General features: G+C 38.4%; 2 protein-coding genes across 2 annotated transcripts; both read left to right on the top strand.

Moving 5' to 3' along the window:
* The first annotated feature begins 8607 nt into the window (after positions 1 to 8607).
* On the top strand, positions 8608 to 15409 carry LOC111995090 (uncharacterized). Its single transcript, XM_065782044.1, has 12 exons — positions 8608 to 9037; positions 9177 to 9305; positions 10140 to 10338; positions 10984 to 11027; positions 11098 to 11226; positions 11578 to 11702; positions 12034 to 12144; positions 12683 to 12791; positions 13033 to 13151; positions 13463 to 13616; positions 14406 to 14550; positions 15094 to 15409. Exons 1-12 carry the CDS (start codon positions 8921 to 8923, stop codon positions 15147 to 15149), a joined length of 1437 nt encoding a protein of 478 aa, XP_065638116.1. The 5' UTR covers positions 8608 to 8920; the 3' UTR covers positions 15150 to 15409.
* A 6976-nt stretch (positions 15410 to 22385) lies between these two features.
* LOC136071124 (uncharacterized) lies at positions 22386 to 24086 on the top strand. Its single transcript, XM_065782035.1, has 3 exons — positions 22386 to 22553; positions 22680 to 22850; positions 22899 to 24086. The coding sequence occupies exons 1-3, from the start codon at positions 22386 to 22388 to the stop codon at positions 24084 to 24086; spliced, it is 1527 nt and encodes a 508-aa protein (XP_065638107.1).
* Positions 24087 to 26625: the final 2539 nt, after the last annotated feature.

Raw genomic sequence — 26625 nt, 5'->3', positions numbered from 1 at the left:
ACACTTTTCATTAAAAAAAAATTCTAACATAATTCATGGAATTCATTTCTAGATCTAGGTTTGGCTGCTACATCTTTCTATAGCTGTGCTTCTATCAGGGCTGGTGTTCCTTCCAGCTATAATTCCATATGATATCATCCACCTTGCTGGCATATTTTTTAATCTAAGCTAATTATTGGTGGGGTTGCTTCGTAGTGACTATTGAGTAGGTGCAAAGTACCCACTATTTTTTTTTTTATAAAATGTTTATTACTTTATATGGGAATAAATATTATAAAATGAACAAAAAAATAAGTTTATGAATCAAATAGTAAAAATATATGATTTGAACAAAATTTGACATACAAATTATGTAATAATGCTATTTTGTTTAGTGGTAGCTTATAGCCATTGTCCCATTATCTACAAACTAGTTTGTAAGCAAATTTAGTTCTTTATAAAATTTATGGACAGATAAATAAAAAGATAAAGAAAAATATGTTTTGCTCGTTTTATATGTGGTAAATAAAAGGCCACCATTTCTATTTTTATTTTTTGCCACTATGAAGATTGTCCCAAAAACTCTACTGGATTAGAGAGAAATGAGGGGAGAGTAGAGTAGAAGGTATGCCAAACATATAAAATTTAGTACATTCCAATCATTTCCCCTTCTCGTTTCTCTCTTTTTCTCTTTTCATACAAACATAGGATAAGGATTTTTTTCCCCCCTAATAAGGTGTCATATGTTAAAAGTGTAAAACAAGAGAGACAAAAATAGAAAAATAAAAAACAAATAATAGGAGGGAAAATAAGGTGGTATAAGAAAAGATTGTGGTGCAATATTATTTAATTTTGAACAATAGATTTAGTAGATATATATTGGTTTAAGTAGTGATAAGTTTAGTGGACTTCAAAAATTAGACCAGGATTTATATTGTGGGGCCAGAAAATCGAATAGCCAAGGCCCACTCCAACCCAGGCCCAGATGGCCCGCGCCGAGGACGCACGATGGGTCCGAGGATGACCCTATCTTCGGTCGTCCGAGACCTCAGTACGGAGAAGGGCAAGCTCTGGGCGAGCCGTCACCTCGGCATTGAATACATTCACCTAACCCCTCTGGCCGCATTAATGGGGATGTAACCCCTTGCCAGGGTGACATCGATTGAGGTGAACCACTTGAGCACGGATATGACCTTTGATGGGAGAGGCCGTCAGAAGGAAGGCCAATAGATGATCAACAGGAGGAAGAAGATGGGTATATATAAGAACTGTGAGCAAAATATAAAGGGGGGTTTTTTGGGAGGGAGAAAGCCTCCTCGGCCCATGGCCGAGGAGCGTCCCCCAGTTCTAAATCGTTCTAAGCATTTTTTCAATAAAAGAGAAGGGTGTTCATGCTTCGTAAACGCCGGTCAGCGCCTAAACCTTCAACCCACTCTCTACAAATTCATTGTTCTGGGTTCGTTGGGCCTATAACCAATCTCTTTTGGGCTTAGGCAACAAAAACCGACCCGAAACGAGGAGCAGATGCAGGGGCACCGGGACGCCTTCCCCAGTGATGTTCCCTTGATTCTCTCCACTCCTTACGAGCGTTGGCCGTCGGAGACGGCAACACCCGGGCATCGGCCATGACATGAGTTCGCACGTCTCCTCCGTCGGGGGTGCGCTCCGAGGAGAGACATTAGGTACTTCAACGACATCCCTTCGGGCCACCGTGCATGGCGCCATCGGGGTTACGCCTAGACTCTGCCGCACCGGAAGCCCAGTGGGGGCTGCGGCCACAACGGCTCTTGGCACAGATGTCCTTACACCCGCCCAAAGCCACCCCATATCTACTAACTCCGATCACAATTCCGGCGGGGTTGTTAAAGGGGCTGGGGGAGCTGAAAGGGTGTGCTTTTTCTGTTTGCGTTGGAAAGTTCATGGAGTATGGAGAAACCATCCCCCCGGAAAGCCTTATATAGAGGATGAGGGTTAGTGAGAATTAATTCACGCAGAATTCGAAGAGAGGTACCAGCAGGGCTAATAATGAGGCCACCAAATTTCAAGGGGACCGTAGACCGTTGGATTTGCGCTAATTCACGAGGACATTAATGAAGGCGTGTCTCGCTCACCGAAACATCAAGCGCGGAACACGAACGGCCAAGGGACGCTTCGTAGATAAAAAAGATGGGGGCTCGAGCTGGAGGCGAGATCAACGCCACGTGTAAGATCCTTATCCGACCGAAGGAGGAATTGTCTCCAGTAAAGTGGTCCGAGAGCAAACCCCTACTTACAGAGAAATGAAAGCGTTAGACAGAACCAAGGCACTGCATGGTCCTCGGACTCAAGCCTATGGGGAAACTACTCACTCCTCTACACTTGGGTACTAGACAGAACCAAGGTATTGCATGGTCCTCGGACTCAAACTTATGGGGAAACTAGATACTTACAGAGAAATGAAAGCGTTAGACAGAACCAAGGCACTGCATGGTCCTCGGACTCAGGCCTATGGGGAAACTACTCGCTCCTCTACACCTGGGTACTAGACAGAACCAAGGTATTGCATGGTCCTCGGACTCAAACCTTTAGACAGAACCAAGGCACTGCATGGTCCTCGGACTCAGGCTTATGGGGAAACTACTCGCTCCTCTACACCTGGGTACTAGACAGAACCAAGGTATTGTATGGTCCTCGGACTCAAACCTATGGGGAAACTAGATACTTACAGAGAAATAAAAGCATTAGACAGAACCAAGGCACTGCATGGTCCTCGGACTCAGGCCTATGGGGAAACTACTCGCTCCTCTACACCTGGGTACTAGACAAAACCAAGGTATTGCATGGTCCTCGGACTTAGGCCTATGGGGAAACTACTTGCTCCTCTATACATGAAAGCGTTAGACAGAGCCTAGGCATTGCATGGTCCTCGGACTCAGGCCTATGGGGAAGCTAACCGCCCAATTAAACCAGGGTGACGAACAGAACAGGGGCATCGCATGGCCCTCTGACTCAGGCCTACAGGGAGGCTAACTACAAAATATCCCAAGTTAGGAAAGGTCCAAGGCCCAACTAGCCCTTGAGACGCAAGAGAGTTGCCCATGCATACGTTCTCTTTCCTTATCATCGTTACTGGCGCAACCGACCGACATGCGATTCAAGCTAAAGTCACACAAATCTAAGGAAGAAAGGAAAAGCAGGCAGCGTGTACACAAATAAACAATTCAAATAAAGGGAAATCAAATTCGCATTACAACGATGAGTTCGTAAAAATTGTATGGCAAGAGCCACAGTACATAGAAGAGAAGTACAACAAAATAAAATGACAACGTGAAAGCAGGACGTGCCGAGACGCTGGGGAGTCTAATCCTCTTGCTCAGGCTGGACAGAGGCAACCCCTGACCCCTCCGAGCCCTGGCCTAAGGGGATGGTCTGCGGGGGTACGGCGAGAGCAGCTATTTCCTCAGTGGTGGGGGCTTGATCGTCGGAAGGGATCTCCACTATCTCTAGGGGCACCTCCTCACTTGAATGCTCCCCTAGTTCAGCTGCCCGTACCTCTTCAGCAATCTCCCCAACCTCAGGATCCTCAGGGGTAGCCTCACGGATAGCGGGGGGGTAATACACGTTCTCCGCCTTCCACAGGTCGGACGCAGCCTCCACCCCAGCTTGTTTGAGGGCCTCAGCCCAGACCTGCGAACAATATCGCCTACACACCCCCAGGACTTGAGCCTTGTAGGCGGCCTCTACCGAAGCCATCCCATCGGCATAGGCTGAGGACTCAGCCTCCTCCTTGGCACGCTCGGCCATCTCCCTGCCGAAGTCAGCCTCGTCCTTAGCCCACAGAGCTTGGTCTCTGGCCCATTCGGCCCCCCTCTGGGACTCCTCGGCCTTTGCCGCCTTGGCCTGCAGTTCAGCGATTAGAACCCTCGCGGTCTGCAGTTGCTCCTCCGCCTCGCCCAGGCGCCTCGTCTGCTCATTGGCCTGAGTCTGGGCACCCTTGAGACCAAACAGAGCATTGTCCCGCTCCCTGGTCACCGCCGTCAAAGCCTCTCGGGCCTTGGCGAGGTCAGCCTCGGAATTCTTCAGGGTTCGAGTGGCCTCGTAGCGCCAAGCACGCTCCCGTTTGAGGTCCTCCTTCTGGTCATTCGCTGCCCCCTCCAACCTAAAGATAGCTTGGACGGCCTGTCAAAATAACCAGTGTGCTATGAGCCCTATAAGAGGAAAATAGTGGGAGAAGAGTTGAGGTTGTAGCCCTTACCATCCCCACATATCGCTTAAGGCTGAGGAAGACCTGCTCGCTCGTCAAAGAGTTAAGCTCAGCCATGTCCGCCGGGAGTAGCAGGCTCTTCTCTAGTGCGTCTGCTACGTGCGTACCCTCGCCCTCGTTGAAATCCCTGAGGGAGGCGTTATCCCTCAAAGGCTCCCCACGGAGCATCGGGGCCGGGAGCCAGGCCTGGACCTCGAAGGAGGTTGTGTCGATGACCTGCCTCTCCTGGCTCTGGTCGCCTATCTTAAGCTGCTTGGATGGCTGCAAAGTAGTGTCCTCCTCCTGTGAGGACACCGTCCTATCCTCCACGATCCTTTTACCCTTATCCTTCTTCTTCTTAGGACTAGCAGGCACGGCCCTAGAGGGCGAGCGCGTCTGAGAAGGAGAAGGAGGGAGCTTCTGCTGAGCGGAAGTCAACTTAGTCTTCGAAGGAGGAGTAAGAGTTTTCTGTTGGGACTCCCTCGGCTGGCCCTCAAGCAGATCCAGCAAGTTGGTGGTGGGTTTTCTCTTGTAACCCATTGTCGGCCGAAGAGGGGCTGCAGAAGCCAGGAGGTCTGCTTCGCTCAAATTGGGATCACCCAAGTCCCCGGGAGGATCCTCGGAGTGATCAAGCTGAGCGAAAACTTCAAACGCGTCCCCTTCCCCCTCTGGAGCTTCTTCGGCGGCCTCGGCAAACAGTTGGGAAGAGGAGGGGACGGCTAATGTGACAGCTTCCTGGTCGGAGGGCCCCTCGGGGAATGAAAATCCGTCTTCGGTCAAAGTAATCCTCTGGAGCCGAGGATCGTTGGCGAGGATGACGTGCTTCGGAACCGGGAACGATTTCTGGGTAGGTGTATAACCCAAAATTATGTGGGCGGCCCTAACCTGGTTGTCGTCCTCGTTTACGTACACTGGCGCCCTCAGCACCTTTTGCAAATCTTCCCGGTTGATCAGATGGAAGTGGCGCTGGAAGGCGTGTGGGTCTGCAAACGGAAAGCACCACGACGTTAGTAAAAAAGAAAGGGGGCAAAGAAAAAAGACGAGAGCTTGAAACCCTATCTGTCTCCCACCGCCCCACCTGGTGTTCCCTCTGTTGTTGGGCAGTGAAGGCCATCGTGCCACTCCCCTGACACAATGAGAAAGTCCTCATAGAACCCCTTGCTAGACTCGGGGAGGCACTGAATGAGCCGCACCCTGTCGTCTCTCGTCTTCAGGTAATACGACTTGCCCTTAAGAAGCTGAAGATTGTAACACCAGTTCACGTCATGGTGGGCCAACTTCAGCCCCATCTTCTCGTTCAGGGCGTCCACACAGCCCAGAATCCTAAAGACATTTATCCCACACTGGGTGGGGGCCAACCGAAAGTGCATGAGGTAATCCCTCATCACCGGTCCCATGGGGATTATCATCCCCCCTTCAAGGAAGGCGACTACGGGAATTACCACCCCGCCCTCCTGCCTGTATATGCGCCACTCACCATCCTCACAATGTCTCAGATTTACATTGCCGAGAATTTTATAGTTGGTGATGAATTTCTCCATCGCCTCCTCAGTATCGACGTATTTCTTAAACCTACCCATCCCAGTAGACGCCTAAAAGAACTAAGAAAGAACAGGCGAAGTAGAAAAAAGGGTGAAGAGAAAGAGGGGCCAAAGAGAGAGCGACTTACAGGAAAGAGAAAGGGCTCCTCGGATAGGCTTTTGTGCTGGAGGTGCTAGTAAGAGTGTGGCTGAACTCGGGAGGGGCGCACGAATATTCTCGATTACAAATGAGGAACAGGAAGAAGCGGTTCGTACGGGTATTTATACCCCAAATCGAGGAGCCATGCGGGTTTTCCCGCTCATAAATGCCAGACGAATCTCCACCGTTGGATGGGTAACGCCTCATTGGACATGGGGAGCACAGAGCCGCCTGAATTTAATGATGGACACGTTACGTGCTCCGAAGCGTCAGTGACGTGCCCTTGGCAGGTGAATGGGCCCCAGCACTGACGAGGGGTGGGGGGGTGAGGCCGAGGATGTCAAAATCCTTCTCCCCGCCTGAGGATGCATGCAGCAAGATTTTGAGGGGCTATTATGGGGCCAGAAAATCGAATAGCCAAGGCCCACTCCAACCCAGGCCCAAATGGCCCACGCCGAGGATGCACGATGGGTCCGAGGATGACCCTATCTTCGGTCGTCCGAGACCTCAGTACGGAGAAGGGCAAGCTCTAGGCGAGCCGTCACCTTGGCATTGAATACATTCACCTAACCCCTCTGGCCGCATTAATGGGGATGTAACCCCTTGCCAGGGTGACATCGATCGGGGTGAACCATTTGAGCACGGATATGACCTTTGATGGGAGAGGCCGTCAGAAGGAAGGCCAATAGATAATCAACAGGAGGAAGAAGATGGGCATATATAAGAACTGTGAGCAAAATATAAAGGGGGGGTTTTTTGGGAGGGAGAAAGCCTCCTCGGCCATGGGCCGAGGAGCGTCCCCCAGTTGTAAATCGTTCTAAGCATTTTTTCAATAAAAGAGAAGGTTGTTCATGCTTCGTAAACGCCGGTCAGCGCCTAAACCTTCAATTCACTCTCTACAAATTCATTGTTCTGGGTTCGTTGGGCCTATAACCAATCTCTTTTGGGCTTATGCAACAAAAACCAACCCTACATATATCATATTTCCTTTTTAGAAAATAAAAACATGAAATTGTACATATTTTTAAAGTATTGTCATTAATTAAATTATAACTTTTGATAGCATGGTAAGTGGTAACTAAGCAATCCTACAATACTTATACACTATAAAAAATTATGGAGAATAACTAAAAAAAAATATTAATTTTTATTTAATTTAGTTGAAGTTTTCATTAGGAGAATAAATATAACAAATTATTAATTTCAAAAAAAAAAAATTACTGTAAAAAAGGAGCTCCAATCATGCTTTTAAATTTCATTTATTTAGATGAAGTTTGCACTAGATAGGGACATAATTCCGAATCCACTACTATTGTTTTTTTTTTCTTTTCTTTCTTATTTATTTATTTTATTTTTAAAATCACTATTTTTTTGGGGGGGATAATTACTATTGTTAGTAAATACTAAATAGTAATGCTACAAGATATTTATTTGGGACCGATTAATTAATGTCCTTAGGATATATATTAACTATCCCTTTTAGGAAGATTTTTTTTATAAAGAATTGAAATAACTGTCAAAATATTTACTTACTTTTTTTTTATTATAAATAATTTCTTAAAATAGTTTGCCCAAAAACCACACGTTAGTAAAACCTAATTTGTCATTGACCTGAGAGAAGGGTAAAGAGTAAAGACCAAAGAGCGGTAAAAATGATGGCTTGGACGTACAAGCAACAAAGTGTAAAGCAAAAGAAAGAAAGAAGTATAAAGATAAAGAAAGGAAGAAAAAGACTAAAGAAAAAAAATTTGTCCGATTCAACTTACAAGGGGCTTTCTTTTGGGCACACAAGCCTTACAATCCAAGCAATATGTATACCTAGATTCTTCACGCTTTCCACATTCCAGTGAGCTCAGACTTCTCTGCCTTCAAATATAAAATATAAAACAATTTGTTTATAATTATTAATGCAATTTATTTTAAAATATTCTCTTATAATTATTGATATAATTTATTATGGCTAAAGCAACTTGCTCGCAGGTTGCCGAGGCCTTAGTTGCGGGCCCATGAGAGCTGCCTTAGCCTTGAGAAGGTGCTTCTTGGTTGCGGCGTGCCCACACTAGGCTACCATGGTAACGCCACTCTAATTCAGATCCATCATGGTATCACCTATCAAGAAAAAAAATGTGACAAATAATAAAATATAGGCAAATGTTATAAAGAATGCATGGATATTTGTTAAGGTTGTACTAAAGTGGATCTCATTTAATAAAACAATTAAATAAATTAAAAAATGACATAAACTAGTAATTTTGGTTATTTTAATATTTTTTCTCTCTATAAAGTTGGCCTCACACTAAAAAAAAAGGACATAAAATTGCAGAAAAAGACAAAAAACTATTAAAAAAAAATGTCAAAAGTTGACACCGCACAACCCTAAAATATATAATGAGACTGAATTTGTTGAATATAAAAGGCAAAAAATTCTACATATATATATATATATATATAGAGCACTACTTCTGGTAATTAATATATAAAAATTTTTTTTATTAATATGTGACAATAATTAATTATTTTGAAAATTTTTTTTGAGAATTAAAAAAATATTGACAACTTTTATAATTTCAAATAAAACTTTTAAAAACAAAGATTTGTTTAACTGGGCTGTAAAAAAAAGCACTACAATTTACTTTCTTTAAAAAAAATTGCTTGGAGAGCGATACTCTCTCTTCTCACATGATACTCCCTCTTCTCACATGAGGGATGGGTTTTACATGTAAGTTCCGTTATAGAGCGCAACTCTCATGTGAGAGGAGGGAGCAATGTTCGGAGCATGGAAGAATTACTGTGTTTCTCAGCCAGTCACATCTCATTCACAAATAGTATAAAGTAGAAAACAGATATTCTCTCCTTCCCTCTCAAACTGCTCTCATTCCAAACCATGCACTGGTGTTTTTACTCTTTGTGTCACACACTATTAGTATTCGTGTCATAAATTTCAGACACAGACAACCTATAAGTTATACGAGCCTCTCTCTAACACACACACACAGACACAGAAACAGATTTCACAACCCAACAAGGAAATAAAGCACTATGCTGCCTCCTGTGGATTTCAAGGATATTCAAGAAAAGCTGTCCACCCATTTCAGACCTTGGAATCGCTCCTTTCAGTTCTGGGTACGAGCTGTTGATATCTACACTGGCTACAAGGTCTCTCTCTCTCTCTCTCTCTCTCTCTCTCTCTGTATGTATGTAAAGTTTGTGTCTTTTTTCTCTATTCATGTAAAGTTGTTGTCTTTCTTTAAGAATTTCGATTGGGTTTATTTTGGTTTTGGTTGGAATTGCTTAGGTGTTTCAAGTTAGAGTGAGCTTTGTGAAGGATGTGCAAAAGCAAGAGGCAATGTGGGAAAGACAGCATGAAGTTGCGGCTGAGAAGATATATTCTATGTGCTCTGACCTTGGTGGATTTTTCCTTAAGGTATATGAAACTTTCTCATCTAATTTCAATTGGGTATTTGTTTTTGTGCTTCTTATTTTGAATTATGTTGAAGTAATGGTCTAATTAAAATGGGGTTTTAACCTTTTTGCATTTCTAGCTCGATATGTATCAGGTACTTGTCAATTCAGTATCTGAATTTTTGCCCTGCTTAGGATTTTACTTTTATGTTGATGAAATATCTTAAAGTGCCTAATGGGATTTCATTATTGAATTTGTAACTTGAAGTCATGGAGGGGGAAAGTGGACAGCTTGAATTCATTTGGGTTGCTTTTGGATTTGAGGATTTGAAAGAAAGGGAATTTGAAGAACAAATGCTAGTATAAATTGTTTGATATAAATTTACAACACATTATGATGTAATCTTAGGAGATTTTGCTCAAAGAAAAACATGTGATATTAATAGATTTGAAATGACATCCTACATCTAGTTATTTGAAATCTACATATAAACAAAACTCAAATCCCTCCATAAATTTAATCAATAGAAAAAAATTCTTTTTTTTGATAGGTATTAGTAGTAAAAATTCTATCATTTCATACTATATTCAAGTCATTTAAACTAAAGATTGAAATCCAAATCCTTCTCTTTCATTTTCTTAATCTAAACAAACCATTGGTTTATGGTATTTTTTTAATGTTTTTTCCTTAAGATTATGAGCATTTCCATCTCTATTTATTAGCCAATTGGGGTTTTGGTTTGTGGTTGCTATTATGATAAGAGTTTTGGAGAATTTACAGATAATTGATGAGTTTGGATTTATATTTTGTTTTCTGGGCTTTACTTGTATATATTGGATACGTCGTTCAAATCAGGTTGCTCAAATTATTGGGAAACCTGACTTGGCCCCAGCAGCATGGGTGAAAAGGCTTGTGACCCTATGTGATCGGGCTCCCGCAACCCCCTTTGGTGACATTCAACTTATGCTGGAGAAGGAGTTGGGAAAAAGTATTGGTGAAATGTTTGAAAGATTTGAAATGGATCCTCTTGGTTCTGCCTCAATTGCCCAGGTACCTACTCAGACAATTGACACTCCCATAGAGAGAAATATATCTGTGTTATTCACACCATTACTTTTCAAAGGAAATGATTAATGTTCCAATCATGGCAGCTGATAATTGATGTAAAGGGGGAAGCACTTTGAATTCAAATGTTAATATTCTTAGCTAGTTTTTGGTCTATGAATTTGGAATTGAAGAGTGGGTGAGTCAAAACGAACATGGCTTTATTAAAAAATGAAGTGATACTGTTTCTCCATGGTCTAAACCAACTTTAATACCATATATCTGATCTTATTATAAAATTCCGAAAGAATTGAGCTGCCTTGATTACATTGAGAAGGCACTCTTTGTAACTTCTAGTTGGAGTTTGAAACACCCTATGTTTTTTCTTTAGTTTAGTCTTTCTCCAAAACTTATATATTTTCATAAATTATTTCTCGTCACTCTGATGTCGAATTTAATTTGGCTCCAAATTGAATTCAATGTGGCTTGTCTAGAATTTCGAATCCTTCACTGTTGCAATCCATTTTATTCTCTTTTTTCACATTTCACTTGCTGTCAAGATGGCTCTTCAGCAGGAAGTGAATCATATTAGAATGATGCTTGTAAAGACTCATGACTTTGCACCTTATTTGTGTTTTCTGCTCAAATTAGGTACATCAAGCAAGATTGCAAGGTGATAAGAATGATGTTGCTGTCAAGGTGAGGGAAAGTGAACTACTTTGTGGCTCCATATTTCTGCACTAATTTAACTTTTTGTGGCATATGATAGGTGCAACATCCAGGAATCCAGGATCTGATGATGACAGATATTCGTAATTTACAAGCTTTTGCTTTGTACATACAAAAGACAGATGTCAAATTTGATCTGTACTCAATAACAAAGGAAATGGAGACACAGGTGCATATTATTTCTGTATTTCATTTTGTCATTGAATGTAGATTACCATTTTCCTTTTCTTTTTTCCTCTCTCTCTCTCTCTCTCTCTAGTTCTGATATTGGTTTGATTTTTTGCTCTACACCTGAGGATGATAGTGTCTTGAAAAGATTAGACATTAGTTGTTGAGTGTGGTTCTTAGTTGTGGATGACTTAAATTCTATTTGTTGAATACTTGAATTTATGCTATAACTGTAATTCTTTTCAGATTAAAATTAAATAGATATAGTGCTTCTTCCTGCATGACCATTCAGACTACTGCATACTGCATACTGCATACTGCATACTTATTCTCTTTTGCTTATGCCATTCAGATTGGATATGAATTTGACTTCATCAGGGAGGCTAATGCTATGGAAAAGATTCGAGGTTTCCTATATGAGAATAACAAAAAGAGTCCTGTTTTGGTGCCACGAGTGATACAGGATATGGTCAGCAGGTACGTAATGCCACACCCCATTTTTATGTGGTCAGGACTTGCAAACATGGATTAAGATGATAATAGTTTATTTTGATAGCATGAGACTTTATTATTTTTATTTTGAAAGTTAGTATAAGGTTGTTTCAATTGAGAAACATCTTATGTAAAAAAAACACTTATTTAGCCATAGAAAAGGCTTAAACTTGTTTCAAGCTAAAAATCACAATACCTTTGTCCCAATGCTGCATTTTGCAAGTTCACTTTGTCAATTTTTTGTACTGCTGCATTTCTGGTGCTATATTTCATTTGACAAACCTTTTGTTAATCAAGTATTTCTTTGTTTGGTTAGGAGGGTCTTAGTGATGGAATATATGGATGGAATTCCAATACTTAATCTTGGTGATGAAATAGCAAAAAGAGGAATAAATCCTGGTGGTAAGATTGCAGCAGCGGCAAAGCAGTAAGCGTCTAGACTATCCCTGAGAGTATGGGATACTTTTGCCATATTTTGTTTATATAAGTAGCTGTTACATGCACATAAAGTTTTATCTTGTTTTTACTAATATTTATTTACTTTCGAGTCCTTCATTTAAACATGGAGACATTAAATTCCAATTTTTTTTTAAATAATAAAAGTGTAACTCTCTTTAAATCCCTTATTTCTCTGGTGAAGTTACTTCTAGGTTTTCTTTATACCTTGGTGGCATACATTTAAAAAAAAAAAAAAATTGCTGGCTGGCCTTTTTAGTCACTCCTTAATTCTTTAGATATTTCTTGCTAGATTTTTTCTCTAAATTTGTTACCAATATTTTCCTGAAATCAGTTTTCTTGTTCTTTAGATTTATATATATTTTTAGATAAAATTTGCTCTGTTGTAATTCTTTACAATCACAGAGTAATGAATCCCTTTTTCTGGATGCCTTTCTAAAAATGTAGTAGATATTATCTTCTAAAAAAAATGGTGCAGGATACTTATATTAAACTTTCTTTACCTGTAGGAAAATCCTTGAAAGTTTGACACTAGCATATGGGCAAATGATTCTGAAGAGTGGTTTCTTCCATGCTGATCCCCATCCGGGAAATGTACTTATCTGTAAAGGTTCAGAGGTAATTGGGCAATCAATATCTGTTTTTTTAAGGTTTATATCTTTTTTATTTTTAGATTTTATTTATGCATATTATTATTTGAATGCTGCTTACAATTCTCTTTTAAATGAATAGCTTAAATTATAGGTTGCATGATATGAAGAGACAGAATACTAAATAAACCTGTGGTTTTGTAATTTTAGATTTTCATGCCAGACCAACTTATAAGCTCTACTTGTGTCTTTTCTTTTTCCCGCAACAGGTTGCCTTACTAGACTATGGGCAAGTGAAGGATCTCCCAGAGAATTTGAGGCTTGGTTATGCTAATCTTGTTCTTGCCATTGCTGATAATGACCCTATAAGAGCTGCAGAGAGCTACAGGTACTAATCATTGCCTATAAGTCAATTTGGTCCTTCGCTTCTAATGAATTGCCTGTTGGTTTGCCAAGAACTATCATGGAGATTCAAATGGAAGAAGAAAAAAAAAAGAGATTTGATGCTCTATTTGGTTACTGCTATATTTTAACTGACTAGTAGATTTGGTAAAATGCAGGTCATATTTAAGTATCGAATATAATTTTATGTGAAATATGGCTTGGTTTGAGAAGTCCTGATGATGTCCCAGAATTTTTTGAGGTTTATTGGTTTTGACTTTTAATATTTGTATCAAATTGATTTCTCCTATTTCATAGGGAGCTGGGAATTGATACCTTAAGCCAATGTGAAAACGAGCAACAGGAATTGCTGAGGTTGGCACAGACGATGTTTGATACAAAACTACCCCCTGGAGTGGTGATGCTGCAACCTTTCTCGGAAGAATCTTCAATTAAAAAGATTGCTGTTCGGGTATGCTTTAGAATCATCAACTATTAAATTTGCTTACTTTGTGGACAATTCCGCTAGATGCACATACATATAATTTTTGCTTAGATAGTTATATACTGGTTTTCCCATATTATTTCAAATGTTTTGTTGCATTTGTAAACCAGACTGAAGTAAAACCTCTCTACTGTAATATTATGTAGCATTTGAAACAAGTCTTGGAAGGGTTTCCTCCGCAACCGAAAGGTTATTAACAGGGAATTCAATCCCACTGATGTGGAATAGGGGATTAGTTATGTTTCATATGAAGTTCTTCTGATCTACCAAGGGTACCAAATTTAAAAAAATGCGTAGGGAAGTTTTTATTATTAATTTGGCACGCCAAAATGCATAAATGAATGAATAGATATGTTCAAAGCTATTCACTTTGAGAAATTAAACAAATGAAATGCTGTATTTTCATTACAATATTGAGGATATGTGAAATAGAATATAGAAGATACTGTTACTTTCATTTCCCTTGAGTTCCTATAGCTTTTTATTTGAATATGTCAACTTCGATGGCAATATGTTGGTTCTAAATAATAATACAAAATGTTTGTACTTGGTACACAAAATTCCCATGTCAAAGGGGTCTGGGAGAGAGAATAATATGTCATCCAAAATAATTTACTTGAAAGAGTGGGCTTGGACTCTGGACATTAGGGGAACAAGTAGGAAGTTGGAAGTTTGATGTTGGTACCTACCTTATGCTGTTACATTTTCTTCTGCTGAATTACATATTGCTTCCTTATTGGGACTTGGCTATGTTAGGCTTTTCCTGAGGAGCTATTTTCTGTACTTCGGACGGTGCATCTCTTGAGAGGGCTTAGTGTTGGCCTAGGAATCAACTACTCTTGTGCAGAACAGTGGAGATCCATTGCAGAAGAAGCTTTGTATTGTGCCGGCAGGTTAAAAGGTGACCCTTCTTAACTCTTTTTAAGTTTTAAGAAATTAGGGGCATTGTGATATTGCATGGCAAAGAGATAATTGAGATTGCTTTTACATGCATTCACTTTCACTTGCTAAATGAGGTCTTTTGCATTTTCTTGTCATTGCTTGTGTGTATCTACTTTCTCATGCTATATGATGTCTTCTGCTGTTTAAAATCACATTTTATCTTACCTTTAAACGCTACCAAATGCACAAGTGTTCCAACACTTAGAAGTGGTTTTCTTTTAATTTGTGGATTACATACTATACCTTGAGTGGAATCATTTTTCTGCGAGGGATGTCTCAAACTCTCAATGCCTCCAGTCTTTGAGAAATTATTCTATAAACCGGTGTACTATGCCTCCCTTTCACGTTAGGGTGGACTACATTTGTGGGACCTACAGGTGGGCCCCACCAATATGTGAGAAAAGGGTGTGGCACACCAAGTGCACTGAATAATTTCACCTAGCCTAAATCTATATCCAACTTTTATGTTCATGCCTAACTTTCTTGATTGGTATTATTTTAGGTAAGGATATGAAGAGTAGAGTTCGTAGACGTGGTTTATTAAGGAGACGTTTTTGAAGAGTAGGCATAAATTAGTTTGGAGCTTTTTATGTTTCTTGTTTGCTAATGTACTAATCAAACATTCAAAACTCTTTTATTTTTTTACTTAGAAAAAGGAGAAAAAAGAAGGAAGTTTGATCCATTTGTTGTATATATTCAGTTATTTGACATCATTTATGATCACCACAAGCTCTTGTGTAATGCCTTAAGATACAGTTTCAAGTTGTAAAATTTTTCAATTGGCTTTTCACAATTATTATTACTTTTTTCCATTGACATCATGAGTGTAATCCTACAAAGTACTGTGAACCAGTTGATTGAAGCTATTGAGTCCATGTCAAACTCAAGCTTGGAAAGCCACCTCCCCTACTTGCCCATTGTCCGAATGAAACGGACTATAGCTTGTTCCAAGTTTTACCAAACAGATATGTTTTGATCCTTACAATATTATAATTATAATTTATTTAGGGCCATTCTGTTAATATAATACCGTGGCGACTAATGAACATGCACTCAGTGTAGCTAGTGCATTAGGAACAACTTATTTGCAGTAGCTTATGCATAGTATTTATTAAAAGATATATACTTTATTTCAGCACTAAAAGATATATACTTTTTGGTAACTTTTATGTTAAATATGTGACAATAAATTAAAAAAAGAAAAGAAAAAAAAGAAGCAAAAAGGCTTTTCCCAAATACACTTACCTGAATATGATTGAATGAGGTTGACAACAACATATTTTCATTGTAAAGCATTCTTTATCTTGGTGGATTCTTTAGTGTTAGTTTGGTATGACATATTTTCATTGGCCTGAGCAAAAGTATAATTGTATCTAGAATGTATATAATTCCAATAAAGTAAAGTATGAAAAAAAATGTAATCAAATAGTCATTTTCAGCATCCAAACTGAGCAGTAGGAGAAGAAACTTGTAATTGATGAGGGTAACCACTTTAATGGCCTTGCTTGGTTGGAAGCTTTTACTATTGGGCTTGGCCCAAATAAAACCCACTTACAAGGCCCCTTTTTTGGGGCCATCCAATCAATCAGCCTCTCTATTTTTTGTTTCGGAATGTTGGATCTATTGGTATGTAAACAATCACTTGGACTTTAACCCAAATGGTATAAGGTATGTTAAAGTTAAGAGTAGCCCTTAAATAAAAATATTATCAAGCCCTGGGAACCCAATAGGCCCAAAAATTAGAACAATGCTGAATGTTAGTGGACTAGGCTTGGGCCCTAAAGTTAGATTGATACTAGAGAGTTGAGCGTTTGACTATATCAAAATTTAGTGAAATTATTCAATATATCCAGTGTACTACACCCTTCTCTTATATAACTATATAAATGTGGGATATATATGGATCCCTTGCTCATTCTTACTAAAATGCTTGTACAAAATAATTTCTTTGAAGTTGGAACAAGGATAAATGTTTGAATTATGTTGAATGTATTTGGATCTTAACTATGAATTGTATATGTATATATATACACAAACACATACACACAGCAATAAGGGAGGGTAGGTTTGAACTTTGCTTTTCCTTGTAAAAAAAAAAAAAAAGAAAAGAAGAAGAAGAAGAAGAAGAAGAATAACCAAACAATGCCACTAAACTACTAGACTTTTGGACTCTACAAGGTACATTAATTACATTATTCATGTGGCCAAAAACAATAAAAGAAAAATTTTGTATTATTGTGTAAACAATTTACAATTTGAAAAATTGTAATACTACCACACTAGAAAATTATTTGTTTACCTTTAAAAATCCAAAATTTTTTTTTTTTAGGAAATATCATTTAATATGTTGTCTTTGAAAATTTTTTTCTTTTTATAAAAAAAAAAAAAATCTCCCATGAATTTAAACTCAAATAAACTAAATGGGAAAAGAGCGTTTAGTACATTTTTCAAAAAGTAGAAATTTTGTTAAGTGGGCCTACTTGAGTGAGTTGATAATTGGGCCATGAGTCGTGAACATAAACCCGGCCCATCCACTATAACAAAAAAACAAAGGTCAAAACAAAAAGTGTATAAAGTACGATTCCCGCTATTCTTTGATGAAACTCCCGCGTCACTCAGATTAGAGAGAGAGAGAGAGAGAGAGAGAGAGAGAGAGAAATGTTTGGGAAAATCAGAGGAGCTTCGACTTCGTCACTGGACAGCTTGGAGTTAGAGAGACCAACTTCCAAGATTTTCAGAGACGACCCTCTCTCCATCTATGGTACTCTTTCTCTCTCTCTCTCTCTAGCAGAATACTAGGATTATTGATTGGTTCATGAAATATATATTTCACAACCATTTACATTAGATCCTTGTTTGTTGTATTAAAATAGAAAATTTCAACAATCTCGTTCGATGTTTTCATTGAACTAATAATGTTTTCAAGTTCCGTGTTGAAAACATTATCGGTAAGCTGGGTTGGAACTTTTATTTATTTATTTATTTATTTTTAAATTTGGTTTAAAGCTCGGGTTGGGTCAGGATTCGGGTCGACCAAAATTTCGAAACTGACCCAAAATTTGACAGTTTGATTTGTTTTATATTTTGGGATTTATTTGTTTAAAATTGTTATTTTGATGTTTTGAGAATTACTTGTGATGAAATTGGAGTATTAGGATTAGACCCAATTGTATAAATTGTAAATATTTTATTAAATAATAGACTTTTAAATAGTTGATTGAAAATGCAATTTTTTTTTTTATAAAATTTTTATTAAGCTTGATGACTAAACCCAACTCAATTTGCCTCTATGGGAAATGGGATTGGGTTAGGTTGGTTGGATTAGAGATTTCTAAACCCAAGGAGGTAAAGTTGGGGATTAAAATTTTCTCGAATTCAATCCGACCCAGCCTATGCATACCCCCTTTGAGTTCATGTGTGTATAAATTGTAACATGCTTAATAATTTTCAGAATTGTCAGGTAAATATTGATCAGTTTCTTACATAGAGGTTGTTCTTGTTTTATAATATGGGGATGTTTGTGATCAAGTGTGCTCTATGAACATAAATTTGTTTCAATTGAGATTTAAAGATATACATAGTGCAGACTTTAGCTTTAGTGTTAGCAATGTAAGATAGTGTTGATTAGTGTTGGAAGCTTGTGCGGAAGGGTTGAATGATATTTTTTTTTGAGGGCGTTAAATTAAATTTGATTCCTTTTTGTTGCAGAGGTTACACTCATGAAGCTTAAATTAGGCTCTCAACGTGAGCTAAGTTCACACTCCGAGCAGACAGTGCCGCAGTTGGCCATAATTGGGCCAAATTAACTTGATTTTTTGCATTTTGAGCCAATGTAGGCTTAACCTATTAACACAATGTAGGCATGACTAACTTGCTCTTTCTAAGAAAATTTCCTGGCTCCGCCAGTGACTATATGGATGTGCGTTTGAATTTTTTTTTTTTTCGCTTATCTCCGGCCCCCCTAACTTGAAATCCTGCGTTCGTCCCTGTTTAGCATTATCTCATAAATTTATGGTAATTAAACCATAATTAGACATATTATCTCATAAATTTAAGGGGACTGGTATCCTCTAGTTTTTCATATATTTACAATTTTTTTTTCTTAATTTATAAATAGTGCGTTATTATTATTATTATTATTATTATTAATTTAGGCCCAATTACATTTTGCACAAAAAATTTTCCTTCCTTTTTTTTTTTTAATGTCACAATTCCTCTTTCATATATTTATGAAGCCTTCTTTAGCATTGAACGCAAGATTCTCATATTTTGTAGTATCTGAACCCTAAGCGCTTCAACAGTAGATTGGAAATTTAATTTCTATCAACTTTCTATGTGATACGTTTAGATGTGCATGCCATTGGCCATTGCCGTGGCATAACATGCCAAGAATGATGTTCTGTGATTATATTGGCTAGATGCGATGAGGTTTATCATATATATATATATATATACATACTATTAATAAGATGATTCTCTTGTTTCGTTTTCAATTTTTGGAATACAAAATCTCACACACAAATTCTTAACTCTCAAAATACCCTATCTTTAGTAAATAATTTTAAATTATAAAAACAAAAACTGATAAAGAGTAATTTACTATTTCTTAAAAAAAGTTCTAATTTTAGGTCTTTCAAACTTTTATCAACTCTCTACTAGTAAAAATATCCTAAATTAGGGACATTATCTTGTCTCACTTTAATATTATTTCACTAAACAAAATAAAAAATAAAAGACTTCTCATTGCATGCTGTGATGAGTCTAGTGTGTGTGTGTATATATATATATTGATGAGGAAGACGAGTTTATTTGGTTTACTGGCGTGACAGTGACATTGTTGAGGTTATATTCATTATAGGTTATATAGGTGACTAAGACATTCAGTATCAAAGTTTTTATTTAAATTTTTATTTTTATGAAAAGTATTTATTTTACAACTCAAAAGATTATTTTATTATTTTACCAATTCTCTTAATAATACACCTTATGTCGCATTCTTCTATATTCCATACCACCTATTAAAATAATATAAGAGAGAGAGAAGAGGCAATTTCGGCACAGAGAGAGAGAGAGAGAGAGAGAGAGAAGTTAATAAAAAAATGAGAATTTAAGTTTACAAACATGAACAATAATTTCTAAAACTACCACCTTACTGTAGCTAGATTGCAAATGTTTTACAAATAGCAATTGGGTAATGCTTGGTTTTGGGGGGTTCGATGGATAAGAATAGCAATTTGGGAGAGGGGGGGGGGGGGAGTGGGTACACCAATGAAATTCTAATCAGTATCAATTAAATCAACATCACTCACTGCTCTATTTGCATGTGTTGACTTGGCTATTTTTTTTTCATATACTTCCTCATCAAGTACACAGTTACTAAACAACCACTGGATACTATTCAACGTAGTATTGCTAGCACATGGAAACTCAAGCCTCTTGGGCTCGAGTTCTTTATTGAACTTGAGTCTAAAAGACTCGAAATACTAATTTCCTAATACTTCGGAAATCTGTCAACTAACGAGATTGTTAATAAAATAGTGTAAATTACAAAAAATCCTTTCTTACCAACTGTAAATACATTGCTATTTCAACTCATCTTTCTTTCTTCTTATCTCCTTGTTAAGATAGCATGAATGCAAATTTCGGCCTTTCCACAAATACACGTTTTACTTTTAGGCCACCAAATTTAGGCCCACTTTTAGTCAGTTGCCAAAAATTAAGGTAAAACTTTTTGGGCAATTGACTAAAAAGTGGGCCTAAATTCTGCTTTTTAGTTAGTATCTTCTAGTTTTTCAGTATTTAAAAAAAAAAAGTTCTTTTTAATTTAATAAAATTAGTGTTATTATTATTATTATTATTATCATTTAATTTAGGCCCACTTTACATTTGAACTTATGAAAGAAATTGTATAAAATGTCACAATTCCTCTTTTATATCTTTATCAAGACCATATTTCTTTTATTGCATTTGAACCTATGGAAGAAATTGTATACATAATTTAATTTTGTTTTTAGCAGTATCTGTAACCATTAAGCCTAGACCTTCAATAGTAGATGGCAAATTTAATTTCTGTCAACTTTCTTTGTGATACGTTTGAGATGTGCATGCCCATTGGTCGTTGCCCTGATATAACAAAAATTGAGGTTATTTAGCCACACTGCTACAATAATTTTAAATGTAACAACCTAATGTAGCAATTTGCTAAAAAATTTTAGCAATAGCAACCCAGATGTTGCTTCAATTTTGGTAATTGGAGAGTAAAATAACTTATATGGGGTTTTGCCCAACTTAATGCTAATACTCTAAGGTGAGACCAATGATTTATAGCTTTTCGTCAATTTTAACTAATGAATGATTTTTGAAAAATACCATTTTACCAATTTTAGTGAATGAGAATTGTGGGGCCCGTGGGCCTGATAGCCTCGGCCCATCGGGTAGCAGGCCCAAGGCCCATGCCGAGGAACACTGACTATTCAAGGCTAAATTGGGGAAAGCCTCTTTTCCCAATCCAAGCCGAGGACCTCCTCATCCTCGGCCTGACAATGGTGATTTTCGGGAAAGACCAGGCCCAAAGTAAGCTGTCACCCTCGCATTTAATGCATTCACCTAACCCCCCTGACAGCATTAATGGGGATATAACCCCTTAGCAGGGCAACGTTGATCAGAGTGAACCACTCGAGTATTGATAAGGCCTCTGATGGGACGGACGGCCAGAAGAGAGGCAAATGAATGATCAACAGATGGAATAAGGAGATAGGAAGATGAAGACTATATAAGGAAAGCAAGTAAAGTAAAAAAGGGAGGAGGAAAAAAGAGAAGCAAAAGGCCTCCTCGGCCCATGGCCGAGGAGCCTCCTCCCAGTTGTATAGAAACTCTAANACTACAGGACAAAAAAAGGATAGTCTAGGTAGTTTGTTATTTCACAACTCAAACTTGCGACTCATCCATGTCGTGAGTGGGTTGTAAGAACATCTTGTTTTACAGAAAAATGACTTTTCACATTCCTCACGTACCCCATTATATATACTCTTATATCCACAAAATATAGAGAGTTTCTAGAGAGAATTTTGAGAGAGAAATCCTAGAGAAAAACAAAATTGATACATCCACAATCTTAGACATTTGATTCTCTAAATTCCTTTACTCTCATCCTCTCCATTGACATAGCCTTGAGAGATTCATTAACCAAATCCTAATCTCACTATACCCATATTTGTGAGGAGGTTATTTGATGCTTGGGAAGCAGTTTAGAGATGACCAATTCATTTGGTTGATGCAATGGGCTTATTGTTGGATCCGAAAAGCTAAAGAAGACATGGTTAGGCCTAGCCTTGTTGAAGTAAGAAGCTTGGAGGACTTATGTGCATTAGGTAGATTAGGCTTGGAAGGTCTATTGCTATCCGTGTATCCCAACTTCATTCTTTAGTAGATCATTTTACTGCTTAGAGGGTGGGGGGGGGGGGGAGATGTTTTTTGCCAAGTTTTTCAATTTCCTCTTTGATAACACGTGCCGGTATTATCTTTGTATTTGCATCTCTCTAACCTTTACTTTTGCTCTTTAATTGCTGCTGTGTTGTTATTAATTATGGTTTAGAGTTGTTAATTTATTTGGGTATTGTTTGTACTTATCATTCCACCCATCTATTGTTTAAGTATAGGCTTGTGTTTGTATTTTTAAAATTGGGGGTCTAAAGATTCACTAGTGTTTTATACACCAAGTGAACTTTCAATTGGTATTAGAACAGATACACTTTGTTGGATTTCTACATCCTAAGTGTGATCCTTGACCCTACAATGGATATGTCTCAATCTCTAAATGCACATCCTTTCTTTGATGGGAGCAATTACGCCTTTTGGAAAATGTGTATGCGTGCATTCCTGTGCTTTATTGATGAGATCATATGGGATGCAGTTGAGAATGGATGGACTAGGCCGGAGGCTGCCAAATCTACTTGGGATAAGGTAGCCCTTGCAGCGGCCAATACTTATAGTAAAACTTTGAATGCTATTTTTTGTGGTGTCTCACCCGATGTATTTCACAAGATTTCACATGTTACAATCGCCAAGGAGGCATGAGAAATTTTGTAGACCACATATGAAGGCACCAAGAAGGTGAAAGACCCCAAGTTACAAATGCTTACCACTCACTTCAAAGAACTAAAGATGAGCAAAGATGAGTCGTTCGACTCCTTTTATGGGAAGTTGAATGAAGTGGTGATTGGAAAATTCAACTTAGGTGAAAAGATGGAGGACTCCAAGGTTCTGAGGAAGATTTTATGATCATTGCCTAAGAGCTTCTGTGCCAAGGTCATTGCAATCGAAGAGAGCAAAGACCTTGATGAGATCAAGATTGAAGAACTCATCGGGTCTCTTCAAACTTATAAGCTATCTCTATCATCACAAAGGAAAAGAAAATCTCTTGCTCTTAAGACAATCAATGGGAGAGTGGAAGCTCAAGACTCCTTGGATGTGGATGAGATTGAAAAGGAAGTGGCATACCTTGCAAAGAACTTTCGCAAGTTCTTAAAATTTAAGAAGGATAGGAAGTCTTTTGAGAAGGGAAAATTCTCAAATTTCAAGAAGGATAAGAAAGACTTCAAGAAAAAGGATTCCAAAGATTCTTCTCCATGTCAAGCAGTCACGTGTTATGAGTGCGAAGGGCATGGGCAAGTGAAGAAAGAATGCCCCACTTATTTGAAGGCAATGGGTAAAGTCTTTGCTACTACCCTAAGTAACTATGACCTCTCCAATTTGGATTCGGAAGAAAGTTGTGATGGAGAAGGAAACTACTCCGCTTCTATGGCTATCGCACCCGTGGACTCTTTAGAAGATTTGAGAGCTCTAGTGGAAGAGTTCGGTGAGCACACCGAAACGGAGTCTCTAGGGGCTGGGAAGAAATCTGATAATGACAATAAAGAATGCATCTATGAAGGAGCTAAGAGACTACAAGAATCCTATAACTCTCTTCTTGAGAAGACCAGAGAGTATGCTAGAGTGGCTAAGGTAGCCATAAGGAAAATGAAGAAAGCTAAACAGGATTACAAGAGTGTACTTGTGAGATATAAAGAGAAAAAATGCAAAGTTGAGGCGATGAACGAAGAGCTAACAAATGCCTATTCTAGGATCAAGTTTCTTGAGCTTGAGGTTATTCAAGCTAATGTTAAAGTGGAGCGGGTTGCTTCAAAGAAACTTAATGAGGTGCTTGCTTATCAAAAGCCCTCTTCCGATAAAAGTGGCTTGGGATACACCGGAGAAAGTAGCTCAAGTACCAATGTGTTTAAGGAGATGAAGTTTGTTAAAGCCAAGGAACCAGTGGTATCTACTCCAATAGTTGAGAATGTAAAGGTTGAGAAGAAGCCAAATGTGATTGCTCAAAAGGTTTTGACAAAACCTCCAAATCCACTTGTGGCCAAACCCAAGACAAAAGGGAAGTCTCTTCCAAAGTCACAAAGAGATCCTCAAACACAACATTTTTGCCACCATTGTGGAATCTGAGGATATACTAGGCCAAATTGCCACAAGCTTCGAGCATTAAAGAATGCAAGTTCTTAAAGGCCAAGAGGACAAGGAAAGGGCAAGGAGAACCACAAGCAATCAAAAGGGCAAAAAGTAGATCTCAGTATTGGTGATGTGATGAAGATGATAGACATCATCACTTCTTGTTTGTAAAACTACACACTAAGGTTTGAAAATCACAACTCAAATACCCAATCCTCTAAGGATATCACCCCAAACGCACGTGTCCTGTGGGTGAAGAAAGGTACTCATGCATAAGCATTAGAACATATCCATGCATCAATTTTTTCGATATGTTGAGACATTGTTTGATTGTTTGCTTATATTTTACGTTCTAGCATGTTTTTACTGTTTTTGTTTGTTTTTCAAAAGTTTTGAATGTTTGTTCTTTTTTTTTTTAATTTTTTTTTATCAATCTTTACTTATTTTGTGTCAAAAATCCAAAAACACATAAAAAGTAGAAAATCCAAAAAGTTTGATCAGCATTATTGTTTTTTGTCACACGCATGTTTGGCCTTGTATCTTTGTACAAATGATTTTGTGCATTTACGAGCTTAGTTTGTTCTCTATGCACTTGTATCATTGTGGGAAAAATCTTGACATCTATGTAATTGTTGTAAATAGATCTTCAAACTTGTTATGAATGATTAACCAATAGTTTTGTTGATTTTGAGACATGCATAGACTTGTGCCTAAATATCTTTCCACTCTTTTATGTTTTTGCTTATAGCTCAACAAATGTCAAATCTTGAAAAGAGATAATGAGCTACAAAAAATCCCCTGAAATTACAAAAAATCCCCCATATATATATAGCTATAACTAGCCCTAAGTCCCTCACCCTCCTTCATAATGCCTCACCCTCACAGAAGCACACTCAAGCTCTCATTCTCACTCTCATCCATCCTCACAGTCACAGCCACCACCTCCTTCAAGCCATCACTATCACAGTCTCACCCACCCGCATGGTCGTTGCCCCCCTCAAGCACTCACTCTCACCCACCCTCATGGCCTCAGTCTCACTCTGCCACTCCTCCTCCATGCGTTTCCACGTCCACCCTGTTGTTGACACCAAGCCAACATTCCTCTCTCTCTGATCTGTCACCACTCACCATAAGACCGTAAGAGTGAAATTTCCTAGGTTTGCCTAGCCAATGTCCACCTCTCTGGGTTCGTTCCCCAAAATTTTTTTTTTTGGGTTAATTTCCTACTTCTTACATGATTTCTGTTATTAGGCTGGGTCAATTCTTACATGATTTCTGTTATTAGGTTGGGTCGTATTTTTTTTTTTTTGGTTCGATAATTGATAAATTCTGTATTTTTTTTTTTATCTTATTTTTTGGTGATTTATGATGTGAAGTGTGGAAAATGAAAGCATGGGTCTTGTGATCTGTTACTAACTTACCATGCATTAATGAAAATGGCTTGGCTATGATTTGTAATTTTGTGATTTCTGATGTGAAGCTTGGAATTTTTTTTTTTTAATTGGGTCAAGGTTTAGGGCCTTTAGATTGGGCCCTGAAGAGGGACGGCTGGACGAGGCCAGCGGGGCCTGGCTGGGGCAAGTTCGGACCCCGAAAAAAAAAAAACCTGGTTAGTAAACGAACCGGGTCTGGGCCGTGGGTCTTGGCTCGTGGGTTGGGTCCGGGTATGGAAAAACCCGGCTCGAACCCAACCTGTTGTCATTCCTAATAATAGTGAATGGTGCCCAAAAAGCCAAAGGCTTACTCTCAAAATTGAAATATAAAAAATTTCTAGCATTGATCTCAAAATGAGATGGCCCTCTTCGGCTCTGGTTGGGACACCTCGGCAGGCAGCTAAGCCACAGATAACACTTGTGAAGGGTGCGTGCCCGTTCTTTCTAGTGTTGGGTTTTTGTATCTCATACAAAAACACATGCAGCGGAAGCAACAAAAACACGGATCTACTTCAATCATGAAAGATAAACATGTAACCATGAATTCTAGAATCAAAGAATAGAAAGTGTACCTTGATGCAGTGGATTTCAAAACCAAACTTGAGAATACCTTCAATCTTCATCTCAATTCCATGTGGTGTCCAAGATGTGTGGTCTCTCAATCAGTCTTTTTGTACATAAACTCTCAAAGAAAAAAAAAAACCTTCTTCTTCTCCTTGTGGAGAAAAACTGATTTCTTTTTCTTTGTATCTTACGTACGTTAAACTATTCTCATAGTTTCTTTATTTAATACCACTTACTAAATAATGACTGATTTCTAATTGGGTTAGCCTTTTGGGCCTACCCAATTGGGCTTTAGTTTGTGGCTTGAGATGGGACCAAAGGGACCAATAAGACACTAGCTCCAATGGGCCTTGGGCTTTTCCGTCAACTCTTGACAAGTCCAAAGTTACCATTAATTATATTCAATACCACTATAAGAATATAATTGCACTCTAGGCCTTATCTATAAATTATTTCCCAAGACTTTATTATACATTCAACCCCTTCATTAAAATATTCGTAGTAATACAAAGTCATTAATATTGACTGCCACTTTGAAG

The sequence above is a fragment of the Quercus suber genome, unplaced genomic scaffold (assembly GCF_002906115.3).
Source record: "Quercus suber isolate HL8 unplaced genomic scaffold, Cork oak 2.0 scaffold_287, whole genome shotgun sequence".
In the NCBI taxonomy this organism is placed as follows: domain Eukaryota; kingdom Viridiplantae; phylum Streptophyta; class Magnoliopsida; order Fagales; family Fagaceae; genus Quercus; species Quercus suber.
Note: the sequence above shows the minus strand (reverse complement) of the source record. Positions and strands in the feature narration are given on the sequence as shown.

Coding starts and splice junctions, on each gene's coding strand:
- LOC111995090 (XM_065782044.1), top strand. CDS start 8,921: ATGCTGCCTCCTGTGGATTTCAAGGATATTCAAGAAAAGCTGTCCACC. Junction 12,792..13,032: donor TTATCTGTAAAGGTTCAGAG/GTAATTGGGCAA, acceptor TTCCCGCAACAG/GTTGCCTTACTAGACTATGG. Junction 14,551..15,093: donor TTGTGCCGGCAGGTTAAAAG/GTGACCCTTCTT, acceptor GTATTATTTTAG/GTAAGGATATGAAGAGTAGA.
- LOC136071124 (XM_065782035.1), top strand. CDS start 22,386: ATGGATATGTCTCAATCTCTAAATGCACATCCTTTCTTTGATGGGAGC. Junction 22,554..22,679: donor CCAAATCTACTTGGGATAAG/GTAGCCCTTGCA, acceptor GAAATTTTGTAG/ACCACATATGAAGGCACCAA. Junction 22,851..22,898: donor AAAAGATGGAGGACTCCAAG/GTTCTGAGGAAG, acceptor TTCTGTGCCAAG/GTCATTGCAATCGAAGAGAG.